The 16,189-nt window shown below is 38.1% G+C and overlaps 1 protein-coding gene across 1 annotated transcript; it reads left to right on the top strand.

The window, feature by feature from the left end:
- Positions 1–5,316: 5,316 nt before the first annotated feature.
- On the top strand, positions 5,317–8,110 carry LOC148846526 (putative pentatricopeptide repeat-containing protein At5g65820). The gene has a single exon (XM_088955132.1). The coding sequence runs from the start codon at positions 5,339–5,341 to the stop codon at positions 7,442–7,444; it is 2,106 nt and encodes a 701-aa protein (XP_088811258.1). The 5' UTR covers positions 5,317–5,338; the 3' UTR covers positions 7,445–8,110.
- Positions 8,111–16,189: the final 8,079 nt, after the last annotated feature.

Genomic DNA, 16,189 nt, shown 5'->3' with positions numbered 1-16,189 from the left:
CAAGTGAATTAAACACTTATAATTAGACCGCTTGATGTTAGAAGAGCCAAGTCTTACAATGCAACAGAAGCAAACTAGTTGAAAACATCAAATAAATGCTTCCTTCAACAACTATTGGAACTGTTGCATTTTAAATGATGTAGCACTTACTTGGCCTATCACATGGCAGGTTATAGATGTGATTCCAATATAAAATTTCTTATATGCCTATTCAATATTTATCCATACTAAATGATTTTTCATTTCTAAATAAAGGAAAATCACAAACAACTTTCCATTTATATAACCTTTTGTAGATTTTCATGGCATCTGGAGATCAAATATGTGTTTGGTTCTGTGAGCATTTATTGAAGGGGTGTCTCTTACATAAATGTTTATTTGAAAAATGTTACTTTAAATGTTTAGTGCTTGGGTAAAAGATTTAAACATATCCTGAGTTTTTTTATAAATTGGCTTAAACATACCATGGGATTTAAAAGAAATACATAAAAATACCTTATGACTTTTTTCTTATTCATTTTCTTTTAAATTTTAAAATATACACAGATGATGTATTGATCCAAGATATCAGTTTTGTATTGTGAAGGCATTCTGGCAAAAACCAATGTACTTGTTTTGCTATTGGTTCAAAGTGGCAAATGTCACCGAATCCAAATTGGTCTGTAAGTGTAAGCAACTACCATTGTCATACTTGTTTTGCTATTGAAGAATTACATTGCTTAGCCACGTCGGTCCCCCTCCTCCACCTACTAGTGTTGTTGTCCTAATTGCGGTTGTTGCTACAATAATTTTCCACCAATCTTTATCATTAAACCATATATAGCATTATATTCTTTGTTGGCACCTCTAGTCCCATTTGATGAAGTCTGTCTTAGTTGTTTTGGTATAACTCCTTAAAACTGTCGTGTTTTCCCCTAAATTCTATTCCATAAAATGCTACTGTGCCATCTTGTGCGAGAGATGATTATGAAATGCCATTTATTAACAATCAATTTATAAGTGAAGATATTCCATCTTCATTTTCATGGGATGGTTCTGTGGTTAATTGGCATTTTTTTCTTATAAGGGAAAAATAGGATTTTTAAAATTTTAAATAGTCCTTTCATGATAGAGGGTTTGTTTAAGTCTTGTGGGATTAGCCCACAAGGTATATTTAAGTCTTTTTGAAAAACTTAGGGCATGTTTAAGTCAATTTATGAAAACTCGAGGTATGTTGAAGTCTTTTACCCTTATTGTTTTTGTTGTTTGGTTGGGCGTTTTATGAGTGCTTCAGTAACATCCCATAAAGTTACTTTCCACCTCAGCTTAAAGTGTGCCATTTAAGCATTTAGTTTCAATAAATGCACGGGCATTGGGGGAAACAAGAATTTAAAGTTTCCCCTAATGCCTTAAATAATTTTTGTTATTCATTGATTATTTGATCAATTTTGAAATCAAATAGTGGTTTCATGAACAATAAACACCAACGCCTATGTAGTGTTGATGTAGTGGTGGTGTTTTTCCAATAAATGCCCACTGAATCAAATATATCCCAAATCACTATGCATTTCAACTCATTAGGCTAGTGTTTGACACCGAAATGTTTCACAAGCATTCCATTTTTGCTGATGTGTCATGCACATTACATCAACAATTAAATGGAATCAACAAAAAATCGCATTTGGCAATTCTATTTTTCAAATAACATTTTTGCAATGATTAGCTCTGGGATTCGAGAAAGGAGGGGTTTCTTGAATCACTAAAGTGACGTGACACATTGAAATTTGAAAAAGCTGCTTCAATTGTCATTATAAATACATTATAATATTAAGGGCAAATTTCTTAAACTACCCTTAGGGTTTAGCTAATTAACTAACTCTACCATTACTGTTTATATATTGTCTTAAATTACCCTTACTATTTATAACAATTGACATTGTGGTAAGTGCTAATGGAAATAAATGGAATATCTAATTTGCCCTCCACTATTCCTCAAATTTTCAAAATAAAACCCAACCGATGAAATGCCGACCACCCTAAGCTTCTTGGCTTCATTGGAATCCAAACCAACTTCTCCTTCATTGATCGCCGAATGCTACCTACCTATTGTTACAAGTCCCCATTGTCACATGTGCCACCTCATCTTGAATCCTCGATGAACAATTGTCCCCTTCGACAATAGCATCAGAGGCATCCAATCTAGTTGAAACTGTAGACCCAAATAGGGCACTTGTGTCCACTTTTGTCACTGATGTAGCACCCATAGGCCCACCTACCATAAAAAAACCAGGTGTTGCTCATTTTGTATCTACTAATGCCACCATGGTGAATCCTAACCCTAATATTTAAGCATTGAAGCATGGGCATAGTCATAAATTTTTCAAGGTAATCTTTGAACATGGTCATCTATAGAAAGGGTATTAAGCATTGAAGCATGGGCATAGGTCGTAAATCATAATATTTAGTGTTTCAATGACCTTGTAAACCTATATGTTTTGTGTCATATTTATTAATGTTTGTTTTGAAACATGGTTGAATCTCTGACAATTTTTTTTTCCGATTTTTGGGAGACCAACTAGCCACAAGGAGAGGGTTCCAATTTGAAACTTGATTAATTAAAGGTACCCCATGAACAATGGAATTTGGGAAGCGGGAGCAAGAGTCCCTTTACCCTGAATATATTGAGGATTGATAGAAGAGGCTTCAGTCATTCCATTCCTTGGATTTAAAATCCTTTGTAGTAGTGGTTTGGGGCAAGCCAAGGAGAACAACTGAAGGCAATTGGGAGTACTTTGGGGCAAGCTAGAGCAAAGATAAGGAATAGTAAGGGTATTTTAAGAATTAAAAAAAATACTTTCACGTGATGCCACATGTGAACGAAGTGTGATGGAAAATTAACGACAATGGAGGTTTTAAACATTTCTCAAAAACAGTAGGCCTTCACCTAAATTAGAAAAATTTGCTTGTTAATAAAAATTAAATTTAGTAAATGAATTTGTTGAAGAACTAGTAGATTTCTGCCTTCTACTTATTAAATAAAAAAGTTTTTCTCTTCCGTTACTGGGCTCAAGGTTAGGAGTAGAATAAGATGATGAACATGTTGTAGGAATATTTTTTACAACTTCAAATTCATACAAATTGTACATTTCAAATAATAATTTATTAATTTATTCTTTTTTCTTTCCTATCTCAATATTCATATTTTCACAATATGATTCAAGTAAAGTATCTAAACAATTTTTACTAATCGTAGGGTCTAATATTGTAGCTAAATAATAAAGGGGATAAATGTTCTCCCAATATTTTTTAAATTTATTTTCCATTATTTCAATAATACATTGAAATTGTGGATTATTTCTATATTTTGCAAAACAATCACTAATTACCATTAATTGATAAAGTAAATTACAACTAATTGGATAATAAATTATAGATAATTCATTAGTTGCATCATAAAAATGTTTTAAAAAATCTCTTTGCCATTTCCCAGTCTTCCTCAATTGTCATATCATTAGGCATTTTTGAATTATAAAAATCAGAAATAATTTGTTTATGAGATATATAACTTTCTAGCATAGGTAGAATTGTACCTATGCTTTACATCTAATATAAAATGTTAATATTTTAAATCATAATTTTGAAATTAATATTTAAATTCTTGTTTTCTTGCCCTAAACTTTATATATATATATATTTATTTATTTATTTATTTATTTCTAATTTTTGAAATATGAGTAGAAATGTTCAAGACATATTGAATACATAAATTTAAGATGTGGCATGCACATTTAATATGAAATAATTTACCATTTAAGCATGGTCTTAATTGAGATTTTAAAATATTTATTACATAATCATTATTACTGGCATTATCAAAACGAATAGAAAATAATCCATATGCATGCAAAGTATTTAAAATACTTGTAGCAATAGCTGAGCTACTATGTGGCCATTCAAGCCTAGTAAAACTTAAAATTCTTTTATTCAAAAGCCAATTTTCATAAATGAAATGATAGGTAACACAAATACAACTAATATTAAATTTGGATGTTCAAATATCCAAAGTAATTGTAACTTCAAAATTAAGATTTTCTAACAAAGAAACTAAATTTTGTTTATATGAATAAAAAATTTTTAAAGCATAAATTCTTATAAACTTTTTTATATCGTGGGTTTATAGAACTACGCAACCATTTTTCTAGCTTTGGATCTTCAACTAATATAAATGGTTGTTCTAGTCAAATGACCCGTACCACCCTTGCTACAATAACTAAAGTCCTTCCTACATTTTTAGCAAACGACATTTTCCCCTTTCTCTAAATATCCCTCTACTTTGAAAATTTTCCAAACTGGGCTACTCAACTTAAAGGCCCTCATTTTTCCCCTAGTATCAGTATCAAGGGTGAAAGTTTCACTTTCATCGACATCAATTGCATTGGTGCTAACACTATCATGATGCAATCGAATATCATCAATGGTGAACATGTTGGAGAATCGATTTTCAGAAGAGTCGACCTTTTTTTTTTAATTTAAAAAAGATAAAAAATAATCTAATTCTACTTACCCAGATTGTTAGTTCAAAATCCCAACTTGATTTCAACGGTTGAAGCCTTTCAACATCCAAGCCTCTCAAATTGAGATACTTGAGTTGGTTGAGCAAGCCTTCTTGTTGAAAGTTGAAATTTCAAGTCGATTTTGATAATTGAAGAATGTAGAATCAGACAATTAGCTAATCTGAATTGCTCAAATTGCAAAGAATTAATAATGTATGAGTATGACAGAGAGAGAGAGAGAAAAGATTAAGAGAATTGTTGAATTGGTGTGATGAGAATGATGAAAGATGTGGTTATTTATAGGAATTGATAATAATTCAATTGCTCAAAATACCCAAAAAACTAGTTGTTATTTAGTTGTTGGGAGGGATATTTTGATAATTGTAAAGTTATTTATAACTTTATCCAAAAAGCCCCCCTAAACTAGTTGTTATATAGCTATTGGCACGAAGCGTATTGGCCTATGGATCTTGAACCCCGGCCCAGCACAACACGAACCTTCATGCCGGGCCTGGCACGGTCCATGGGCCTTAGTGCCGTGCCATGCCAGGCTGGTCCAAAATCGTGCCGGGCCGCGACCCGGCCCGATTTACACCTCTAGCCTCGCCTCGTCCGCCTTTTAAAACCATGGGTGTGAGACGCCATGTGAGTAGCAGATCCAGTCTGTCCCTTATGGCGTCTCGTGTTTTGCCGGACCTGGCTTCGGATCGGATCCATTAGAATTTTAGCAAAAGCTAAATCCGAGTCCGGCCCATGAAGAGGTAAGTAGAAAACGATGATCCTGGCACAATGAGTGGCAGGAAGAGATGAAGACAGTCTCTTTGACTACAATTCGTCTCTGCACCAACTGCCGTTTCGCCCTCTCTTCCAATTCGAAATTTGCTTTCAACGTCGGTTGCAGAGAAGGTTTCGTGATCAAACCCACGAATCTTCAACTGCTGCATGAATTATTAATATCTCATTTCTCCTCCTTTAAAATGGATTCTCCCAAAACAACCGCGGAAGAATTGAACCCCAGCCAAAAAAACCAGAGCCCACATGACGTCTCTATCGTCCACAACGATGGCAGTGAGGACGGAGATGAGAAATTGATGAACAGAATAATTTCGAGCATATCCGCTGATGGTAGGCGTGGGCTTGGATTAGTTTGCCTCGAAAACAAATCAGGTATTTATAACCACCAACCCAACTGTGATGAATACTCCACAGATGTTGAAAAGTTTTACAGAATCCTTAGGAAATACCATTCTAGGGTTCCAAAATTGGAACTTGCTTTGCAAGAATGCGGTGTTGTTATAAGGCCGGGTCTGGTCGAACGCGTCTTGAATCGGTGCGGCGATGCTGGAAACCTAGGTTATAGGTTCTTCGCCTGGGCGTCGAAGCAACCTGGGTACAGACACAGCTACGAAGTGTACAAGTCCATGATTAGGATTTTGGGGAAGATGAGGCAATTCGGTGCCGTTTGGGCTCTAATTGAAGAGATGAGGAAGGAAAATCCCCAGCTAATCACATCCGATACCTTTGTCGTCTTGATGAGGAGATTTGCCTCAGCTAGGATGGTTCAGAAGGCCATTGAAGTCTTGGACGAGATGCCCAAGTACGGTTGCGAACCTGATGAGCACGTATTCGGGTGTTTACTCGATGCCCTGTGCAAGAATGGCAGTGTCAAAGAAGCTGCTTCGCTTTTCGAGGATATGAGAATCCAGTTTACACCGACCCTCAAACATTTTACTTCCTTGTTGTATGGTTGGTGTAGAGAAGGGAAGCTGATGGAAGCCAAATACATCCTGGTTCAGATGAGGGAAGCTGGTTTCGAGCCAGACATTGTCGTCTACAACAACCTCCTTAGTGGATATGCATTGGCAGGGAAAATTCTGGATGCATTTGACCTCCTGCAAGAGATGAAGAGGAAAGGGTGTAATCCGAATCCCACGTCGTACACGATTCTAATTCAGGCACTCTGTTCCAAGGAAAAAATGGAGGAAGCAATGCGAGTTTTTGTTGAGATGCAGAGAAACAGTTGTGTTGCAGATGTAGTGACCTACACAACCCTGATAAGCGGATTCTGCAAGTGGGGGAAGATCAACAAGGCTTATGAGCTTCTGGATAGTATGATCCGGCAAGGTTGCACTCCAAACCAGATGACATATTTACACATTTTACTGGCCCACGAGAAGAAGGAAGAGCTGGAAGAGTGTATGGAACTTGTGGACGAGATGAGAAAGTTTGGTTGCATTCCTGACCTCAGCATCTACAACACTGTGATCCGCCTGGCCTGTAAGTTAGGGGAGGTGAAAGAAGGTGTTAAAGCTTGGAATGACATGGAAGCTAGTGGATTCAGCCCAGGGGTAGACACCTTCATCATCATGATCAATGGTTTTCTTGGGCAAGGCTGTTTGGTAGAAGCTTGTGGGTACTTCAAAGAGATGGTTGGCAGAGGTCTTCTGTCTGCTCCTCAATATGGAACTCTGAAAGCGCTCCTGAATGCCCTATTAAGAATGGACAAGCTTGAAATGGCTAAAGACCTTTGGGGTTGCATAATGACCAAGGGATGTGAGCTTAACGTGTATGCATGGACCATCTGGATTCATGCGTTATTCTCAAATGGGCATGTTAAAGAAGCTTGCTTTTACTGCTTGGACATGCTGGAAGTAGGTGTCATGCCACAACCAGATACCTTTGCAAAACTAATGCGTGGTCTTAGGAAACTGTACAACAGACAAATTGCGGCAGAGATCACAGAGAAAGTGAGGAAGATGGCTGCTGATAGACAGATGACATTCAAAATGTATAAACGACGAGGTGAAAGGAATTTGAAGGAAAAAGTAAAGGCAAAAAAAGATGGAAGGAAGAGAAGGGCCCGAAGACGTCGGTGGGGTCGGGGTAAGGGGCGAGCTGACATTGAAATTTGAATTAGTAGATTGGTCGCATGTTGCTTAAATAAAAAGGTAAGAAGTGGCCGAGCAGGGTTCTTCCTTGTTGCAGATGACCTCTCCAATCCACAGCTATGTTGGCTACCAGATGGCATGGTTGTGAGAAGATGGGATAAATGCTATTAATAACATGAAAGCAATGATAGCTTTGGAGCTGGAGAGTTGTCTAGGGTGATTTGGAGGAACAACATACATATCCATTCAAAAGGAGGGTGGTCCTTGTAGAGACAACACTTGGAATTCATGGGATTGGACCCAATGACTACTTAGAGCAAGTGGTACTGGGTTAATCTTGCCTCATCCCCAACCCAAACAATAGGGATTGAATATTTGAGGGGTTAAAGGCAGGATTTCTATCAACCTTGGCTGAAATGAGTATTTTGTATTGTTGACTGTCACTGGAACTTCTAAACAACATTTGTTCCATTAGGTTCTTCATTCATTCTTTCTTTCTTTATTTATTTTTTGTTGTTTTAGCATATTGAATAGGGGAAAATTCTCAGTTTCCTTTGCAAAATTTGTGTTTTTACTGTGCGTGGTGTTGGGGGGAGGGGGTTGTCATTCATACACAGTCTTTGGTTGGGATTCTCAACTTGGTGTCTTGTTCCTTGCAAGTTCATTTTGTATTCACTACCTGCTTCTCTACATTTTTGTGTGTGTTGTGTCTGTTACTTTGTGTGATTACAAGCATGTTTTCAATAATCTAGCATTAGCGAGTAAAGGCTATATTCAGTTATGAACTAGATGTTGCCACCACAAATTGTTGCCTTCCTAAAGGCCCTCCTAAGATATCTAAGATTATTAAAACGTATTGGATTCTGGGATGACAACCGCGGGGGGGGGGGGTTGCATTCTCAGAGACGTAACGATAAATAAACTCAGATAGACTTACTACACTCACAAGTAAGATGATGCTTGGATGGATAAAATAAGTTGGCCAACTAGTGTTTATTACCCCCTGGATCTTAAATAAATGTTTGATTAAAGGAAATTTTTTGAACTTAGGAGATCAATATTTTGGCAATAGCATTCATATCACAACAATAGTCCACTGCATTTTTCTTTGTGACAAATAGATGCCAAGTTTGACTAATAATACCTCCATTTCCAGGAAATATTCAAGTTTCCCAAGGGAACTATATCAAAAAAAAAAAAAAAAAAAGGAACTGTGTTTCATGCCACATATTTACTTTTTTTTTTCCTTTTCTTTTTTAAATTTCAAGCAAAGGAGCCAACCATAATTTGTTGCCATTACAAATGATAAATCAAGCACAGGAGAGCTTAACCATTGAGAGGAAGTCATAGAAGAATTAACCCCCAAGGTTTGTAGTTTAGTATAAGATTTTTTTCCTGGTTTTAAGACAATTGTCAACATTTTGGTAATGATCTCCAAGGAGAATAACAAAAGGGTTATGGAGACCTCCTCCCTTAAAGTGCACTACAATGAACTTTGATGGATGAAGTCTTAACAATCTTGGGGATTCAGGTGTTTTTAGAAAGAAACCATGATAACTCCATAGGAGCAGAATTGCCAGCTTTTTAGCATGGCCTGACAGTGGTTGGAAAAGAATGGTGGGGGATCATGGCAATACAGGTACAAGACTACAAGCTCCAAGAAATAAATAAACTGGAGAGGGAGTTGGAAATAACATATAAGTGGATTCCTAATGAACTAACAATTTGGTTGGTGTACTTGGTAGGATCCTTACACTACAAGAAAAATGATCTAAGCCGGTGGTTTGTAACTGACGGTCATTAGGACCGCCTCTATATAGACAGCTGAGCTGGCATTATTATAAAGACTGCCACCCAGAAAACTAAATAAAAATCTGGCCAGTGTTCTTTGATAATTGTGAAGATATATCTTGATGTACACTATTAGAGTAGTCCTTGTTGTACAATATCATAGTTCTTATTATTTTATTTGTTCTTTTTATCTTTCAGCCCTGTAAGGGCATTCTTGTAACTGTACGTACGTTTTATCTCTTTAATATAAAAGAGGCTCTTTGGGGTGGGGGTCGACTATTTTGGACACCCCTAATTCTGTTTTCTCCTAGATCTGAATTCAGTTCACATGGTATCAGAGCATGTTGCTCTTTGATCTTCCTTCTCTCTGATCTGTCTTGCCCTTGTGATCTATTGAAAACCTACATTTCTGTCGAGTGGTCCTAGACTGTTTTGATATATCCAGGAACTCCTCTTCTGTTTTCTGCGCACCTAGAGAGAGATATTTTATTGGATCTCTCTCGTTTGATCTCCATTTGCAGCAAGAATTGAAAGGAGTTGTCGCCCAACCCTTCTCAACATATTCTGAAATTTTCACGGAGATTTGTGAAGTTTTGAGAGAGATCTGGACTCTTCTTCTTGGCTGTTGCGTCCAGACTTTCCTTTTTTGGACTATGTGTTCAGCCTCTCTTCGTTTTGGATCTTGAACAATCTTCGGTGAAAGTAAGCGGTTTCTATCTCAGTTTTTTTACTCTCTTGGATTGATTATAGCCTCTATTTCTCTTGTCTTTAGATCAAGTTTTGCTTCAGATTCATTTCCTTTTACTTCAGCAGAACCCTATTTGTGCTATTTTCTTGCTGAAATGGATTCAGACAGAGGTGATATCATCCCTGTAAAGATGAATGGACAGGACTATGGGATGTGGAAGTTTCACTTCAACTTTTATGTTTAGGAAAAGGGTTTAGAAGGATATCTGAATGGAACCGTTACCAAACCAGCTGAGACCGAGGCCAAAGCTTTACAACAATGGAAATTGGACAATGGTAAACTCGTTTCTTGGATTCTGAGTTCTATTGACTATCATATATCTGTTCCCATGAGGAGAATGAAAACAACACATGAGATGTATATGTACCTAGAAAAGGTTTATCAACAGTCCAATGTATCTAAGTAATATCAGATAGAATCAGAAATATTCTCTTACAACCAAGGAGATAGGAGGATACAGGAGTATTATTCTGGTTTTCTTGATTTATGGGCTGAATATGAGATTGTTCACATTGATCCCTCGGATCCAGTGGAGTGTGTAAAATATATTTAGAAGCACTTTGAGAAGAGAAAGGTAACTCAGTTCTTGATGAGACTCAGACCTGAATATGAGATAATCAGGTCCAACATTCTGAGTAGGGGAACACTTTCAAATATGGATTCTGTTTTAGGGGAACTTCTAATGGAAGAGACTAGACTTCTCACTGCAGCCGGGTTTGATGGGAAGATGGCTGAAGTTGGGGTTGAAACAACCTTTGTTGCTCATGGGGGTAAGAAGCCAACCTCCAAGGACCTCTCCAAAACCCAGTGCTATGAGTGTAAGGGTTTTGAACATATAGCATCTCATTGTAAGAAGAAGAATGTGTGTACCTATTGCAAGCAACATGGTCACATCATTCCAGACTGTCCAATCCGACCAGCTAAGGGCTCTCAGAAAAAGACTTAGCATCGGGCCTATCAGGCAACGGATGGCTCAGCAACAGACACTGTATCTACCAATGGTGAGTCCTCAATGAAAGGTGAATCAATAGGTGTCATGGATGAAGAAAGGGTTCGTCAACTGGTATTTTCTGCTATTTTCTCTACTTTCTCAGCTATTGGCTTGTCTGGTAAGTTCTTTACATATTGTTTTTTCCCTTCACATGCTTGGATTATAGATTCAGGTGCCACCAACCATATGATAGGAGCCTACCTCAACCACGCAATCCCTTCCACTAAAACTCACCATAAACATATTATTACGGCTAATGGTGAAAAGTTAGACATCATTGGTAGTAATGATCTATCCCTTCAACTGTCACCAACCAGATCCTTTCCTCTCTCCAAAGCCCTCTTAGTACCCAACCTTACTACTAATCTGATTTCTGTTGGTTAACTTGTTGATGAAGGGAATGTTCTCACTTTTTCTCATGATGGTTGCTTGATACAGGACCGGTACACTGGGAAGGTGAATGGGAAGGGGCGTAGGCTAGGCCATTTGTTTGCGTTGGAGTTCGAGAAGACTCAACTGGGGGCATCCTCAACTTTACTTAGTTCTTCTTTGTCTAATTCTATGTTGAGTTATAGAAATAATATTTGGGATTTATGGCATAAATGATTGGGTCATCCATATTCCCAAAAATTAAAACTTTTGTTTGACTCTGGGTTGATTAAGAATAAAATTCCTCCTGTTGATACTTTTGATGTTTCTTGCACTACGTGTTGTTTGAGTAAAAGTCATGTTTTACTATTTCTTCATAAATCTAAACATGCCACTAAACTTTTTGAGATAATACATAGTGATGTTTGGTTTGCTTCTATTACATCACGATTGGGGTACCAGATATACTTGGATTTATTTTCTGCAACACAAATCAGAAGTCTTTGGTGCATTTAAATTGCTTCATACTATGGTGCAAAATCGATTCAAGTGCAGTGTGACTATCCTCCGCTTAGATTCAGGGAGAGAATATAGAGATGGAGACTTCTTGGCATATTTGAGGAGTCATGGAATTCAATCTCAGTGCAACTGCCTAGAAACTCCACAATAGAATGGTGTAGCTGAACGGAAGAACGAACACATTCTCAGTGCTGTGTGGACATTACTACAGGAGTCTCATACTCCAACTTCGTTTTGGGTAGAAGCAACCGGTACAGCCGTGTATTTGATCAATTTTCTTCCATCCTCTGTTCTAGGCAACACCTCTCATTTCCAAAAACTTTTTGGTTATCCCCCGGATTTCTCTAGCCTTAATGTTTTTGGATGTCTTTGTTTTGTTCATCTTCTTGTTCGTGAACAATCTAAATTAACTGCTCAGTCTGCTATGCGTGCCTTTGTGGGATATCCTGATCACAAAGGATTTTTTGTGTTATGATCCTGCTATTCGTCGTATTTAGATTTCTTGCAATGTTGTGCTTCTTGAACATATCTCCTTCTTTGGTGGGGTTGCTAGATTGTTTGCTCCTTCCATCTCTGTTTTGCAGGACTTTGATTCAGATGACACTACTACTTCCTCAATCGAGAGAGATCTTCTTGTCTTCACCCGCAAGCGGCTACGTGTCCCGACTCCTGCACCTACAACCCCCCTTCCACTCGTCCAGAGCATTCATCTCAGATATCCTCTGTAAGTGATACCTTGACCCAAGATCCTCCTATTTCAAATAGTAGTTTAGTTATTCCACTTCGTCGTTTTACTTGTATCTCTAGACTTCCTGACCGCTATGGTTTTTCTTCAAACCATAGTTCATTTTCTGCTGTACTTTCTTCCATAGGTATCCCTAGATCTTATCAGCAAGCCATTAGAAATTCTCAGTGGAAAGAAGCTATGGATACTGAAATTCAAGCCCTCCATGAGAATGACACTTGGGATCTTGTGCCAGCTCCTCCAGATGCTTCTATTGTTGGAAGCCGTTTATACGATTAAACTGAAATCAGATGGCTCTCTTGGTCGATATAAGGCCCGGTTAGTTGCCCAAGGATACAATTAGGAATATGGGATTGATTATGAAGAAACATTTGCCCTGGTCGCTAAGATCACCACAGTTCAGACTCTTATAGCCATTTTTACTGTTTATTCCTAGACTATTTATCAATTAGATGTGAAGAATGCGTTCCTTCATGGCAAATTAAAGGAGATAGTCTACATGAAACCTCCACCTGGATATTGCAGTGATCCTTCACGTGTCTGTCGCCTGAAGAAGTCTTTATATGGTCTGAAGCAAGCACCCAGGGCTTGGTTTGAGCGCTTGCAGTTGGGTATAATCAGAGTTCCTCTGACTACTCCCTCTTTGTTAAGAGAAGACCCCAGGATATTACTATTCTTCTATTATATGTTGATGACATGCTCCTAACGAGGGATGACTATGACGGCATTTGTGAGATGAAGTCCTTACTTCATAACTCATTTCATATAAAGGACCTGGGTCCTCTCACTTACTTCTTGGGTTTGGAGGTTCATCGTAGCAGTCGAGGGTATTTTATTTGTCAACAAAAATACGCCTCTGATCTTGTCAAACTAGTTGGAATCACTGATGAGAAACATGTTGATATCCCCCTAGAGCTGAATGTCAAGCTATCCAAATCCGAAGGCCTCACCCTTTCTGATGCCACCATGTACCGTTAGCTTGTTGGCTCTTTGATCTATCTTACTATGACTAGGCCTGATATTTCACATGCTGTTTAGGTCGTTAGCCAATTTGTCTTTGCCCCAAGACAACCTCAAATGACTGCAGTTCGCCGCATCATCCGTTATGTTCGAGACACAACCTCTCAAGGACTGTTTTTTTCTTTTTCATCATCCATACAGTTGAGGGTTTATGTTGATGTTGATTGGGCTGGTTGCCTTGATACTCACTGATCCACTATTGGGTGGTGCGTCTTCATGGGTGACTCTCTCATCTCCTGGAAGTGCAAGAAACAACAAACTGTCTCTAAGTCTTTCACTGAAGTCGAGTACAGAGCTATGTCTTCTGCATGTAACGAGATTGTTTGGCTAAAGTCACTTTTCATTGATCTTGGGATTTTTCTTCCTACTCCTATCCCTCTATATGCCGACAACACTAGCGTTATCAAGATCGCGTCTAATCCAGCTTTTCATGAGAGGACTAAACATATTGAGGTGGATTATCACTTTATTAGAGACCTCCTTGTTGCAAGCTCTATATCTCTTTCTCATGTTGCCTCTCACATGCAGATTGCCGACATCTTCACCAAGGCCATGACTAAGAGTCGACATCTCATTCTTATGGGCAAACTGATGCTGATGTCTACGCATCAGTTTGAGGGGGAGTGTGAAGATATATCTTGATGTAGATGTACATTATTAGAGTAGTCCTTGTTGTACAGTATCATAGTTCTTATTATTTTATTTGTTCTTTTTATCTTTCAGCCCTGTAAGGGTGTTCTTGTAACTGTACATATGTTTTATCTTTTTAATATAAAAGAGGCTCTTTGGGGTGGGGGTCGATTATTCTGGACACCCCTAATTCTGTTTTATCCTAGATCTGAATTCAATTCACAATAATAGACGCAATACTCTTGCATTTGTACCGGACTTGAGCTGGTCTAAATAATTGGCATCCTGCCTTTGAGAGCAAAATCCAAAAACTCGCACTCCTGTCTTCTTCTACTTCATGCATTCGACGAGATCAATCAAGTCAGAAAAGCTTTTGACGAAGAAGAAAGGTAAGGCCTGTTCTTCTTCTTCGTGGTTGATTCAGTTATGTTTTCTCCAATTCTAGGGCATTAATCGGTGAATTTGAAATTAGTTTTCTTCATGGTTTGATTGAAGGTGTCATTCATGCAAGCTCTGAATCATTTGTTGCCTATGAAGGGTTTTAGGAGGGCTTATTAATCAGCGGCCTATTGTCAGTGTCGAGAATTGGACTTCAAAGTCAAAGGCAAAGCTCTCTACTCTCCCCTTCTTCATCTTCGTTAAGTCTTTGGACTTCAAAGTTCATCAGGCGGGATTCACACAATTGGTTAGGTTCTCTCACTCTATGGCTTCAGCATCTTATATAATGCTCTACACTATAGTTCGTTACTTCCCAGGCTCGAAAGTGGAGGTTCTGAAGCTTCTCCTGCTACTCCTTTTTAGGTTTTCCCCCCTCTCAAAGGTTTCTTATATTTCACTCATACTCTTTGCTTTTTCGTTTTAGATCTAAATTCTCTCTTGATTGGAGTAAAGCATCTATTTGTTATCTACAATTCTTTATCACTCAACTGGTAAAGATTACACTAATTGGATCTGAAATTTCATGATTAGTTGAGGCAACAACCTTGGGGTTAATTGTAATTAAACTCTTAAGATTTATTAACCCAAATTTCCCTAGTGAAGCTCTCTAGTCCTATCACCGAGGCCCGAGCTTAAACATAGTGTTTTGTTGGAGATCTCCTAGACAAACTCCATGGACTCCTAACCACCTTGAATAACTTGAAAAATAGGACCAGATTGGGTATGAAAAGTTACAATGGAGCAAAATATGAGACACATCTTCCTCAGCAGCACGGCATAACACACATCCACTTGGAAACTGCAATCCTCTGATTTTCAAGTTATCCTGTGTTAGAATGCATCATCTTGCAATCAACCAAGCAAAAGCTTCAGCCCTTGGTGGTACAGGCTTCCCCCAAACACCTCTAATTGGATCAGTCGCCACCTGATTTCTGACCAATGTCGAGTACAAGGACTTGACAGAGAATTTCCCATCCTTACACTCTTTCCATAATCTAACATCTGTGAAGGGTTGATCTCTAAGGCCTGAAGTTTTGCAAGCAACTCCACACACTCTACCTCCCAATTGAAAAGAGGTCTTCTGAAGTTTGGCTTCCAAACCACAGCACCATTAACTACTTTATAGCAATCTGAAATTGGCACTTCTTTCTTACTCTGATTATATAATCTTGGACATAAGTCAGAAAATTTCCCCACCTTGACCAATCATCTTCCAAAACCTTATACTTGACCCACAACCCACTTTCCATGTATAGAAAGGAACCATCAAAGCGTTGAACTCATAATACCTTTCCATACACAAACTCCATATGCATGTCTCACCTCCTTTGAGTCCCACCCAAAATTCATCACCCCATACTTGCAAGCCACCACTCTCCTCCAAAGAGCCTCCCTTTCTCTTCCAAACCTCCACACCCACTTCCCAAATAATGCTTTGTTGAAAATACCTACCCTTTAAGCTTATTTTTAATAATAATAGTAATTGTTGTTGTAATTTAAAATGACTACAAGCATTTA

Source organism: Nelumbo lutea, chromosome 7 (genome assembly GCF_056320005.1).
Source record: "Nelumbo lutea isolate HS-2025 chromosome 7, American lotus-T2T, whole genome shotgun sequence".
NCBI classification, from domain to species: Eukaryota; Viridiplantae; Streptophyta; class Magnoliopsida; order Proteales; family Nelumbonaceae; genus Nelumbo; species Nelumbo lutea.
The sequence above is the reverse complement of the archived record's forward strand: the minus strand, read 5'-3'. Positions and strand labels throughout refer to the sequence as shown.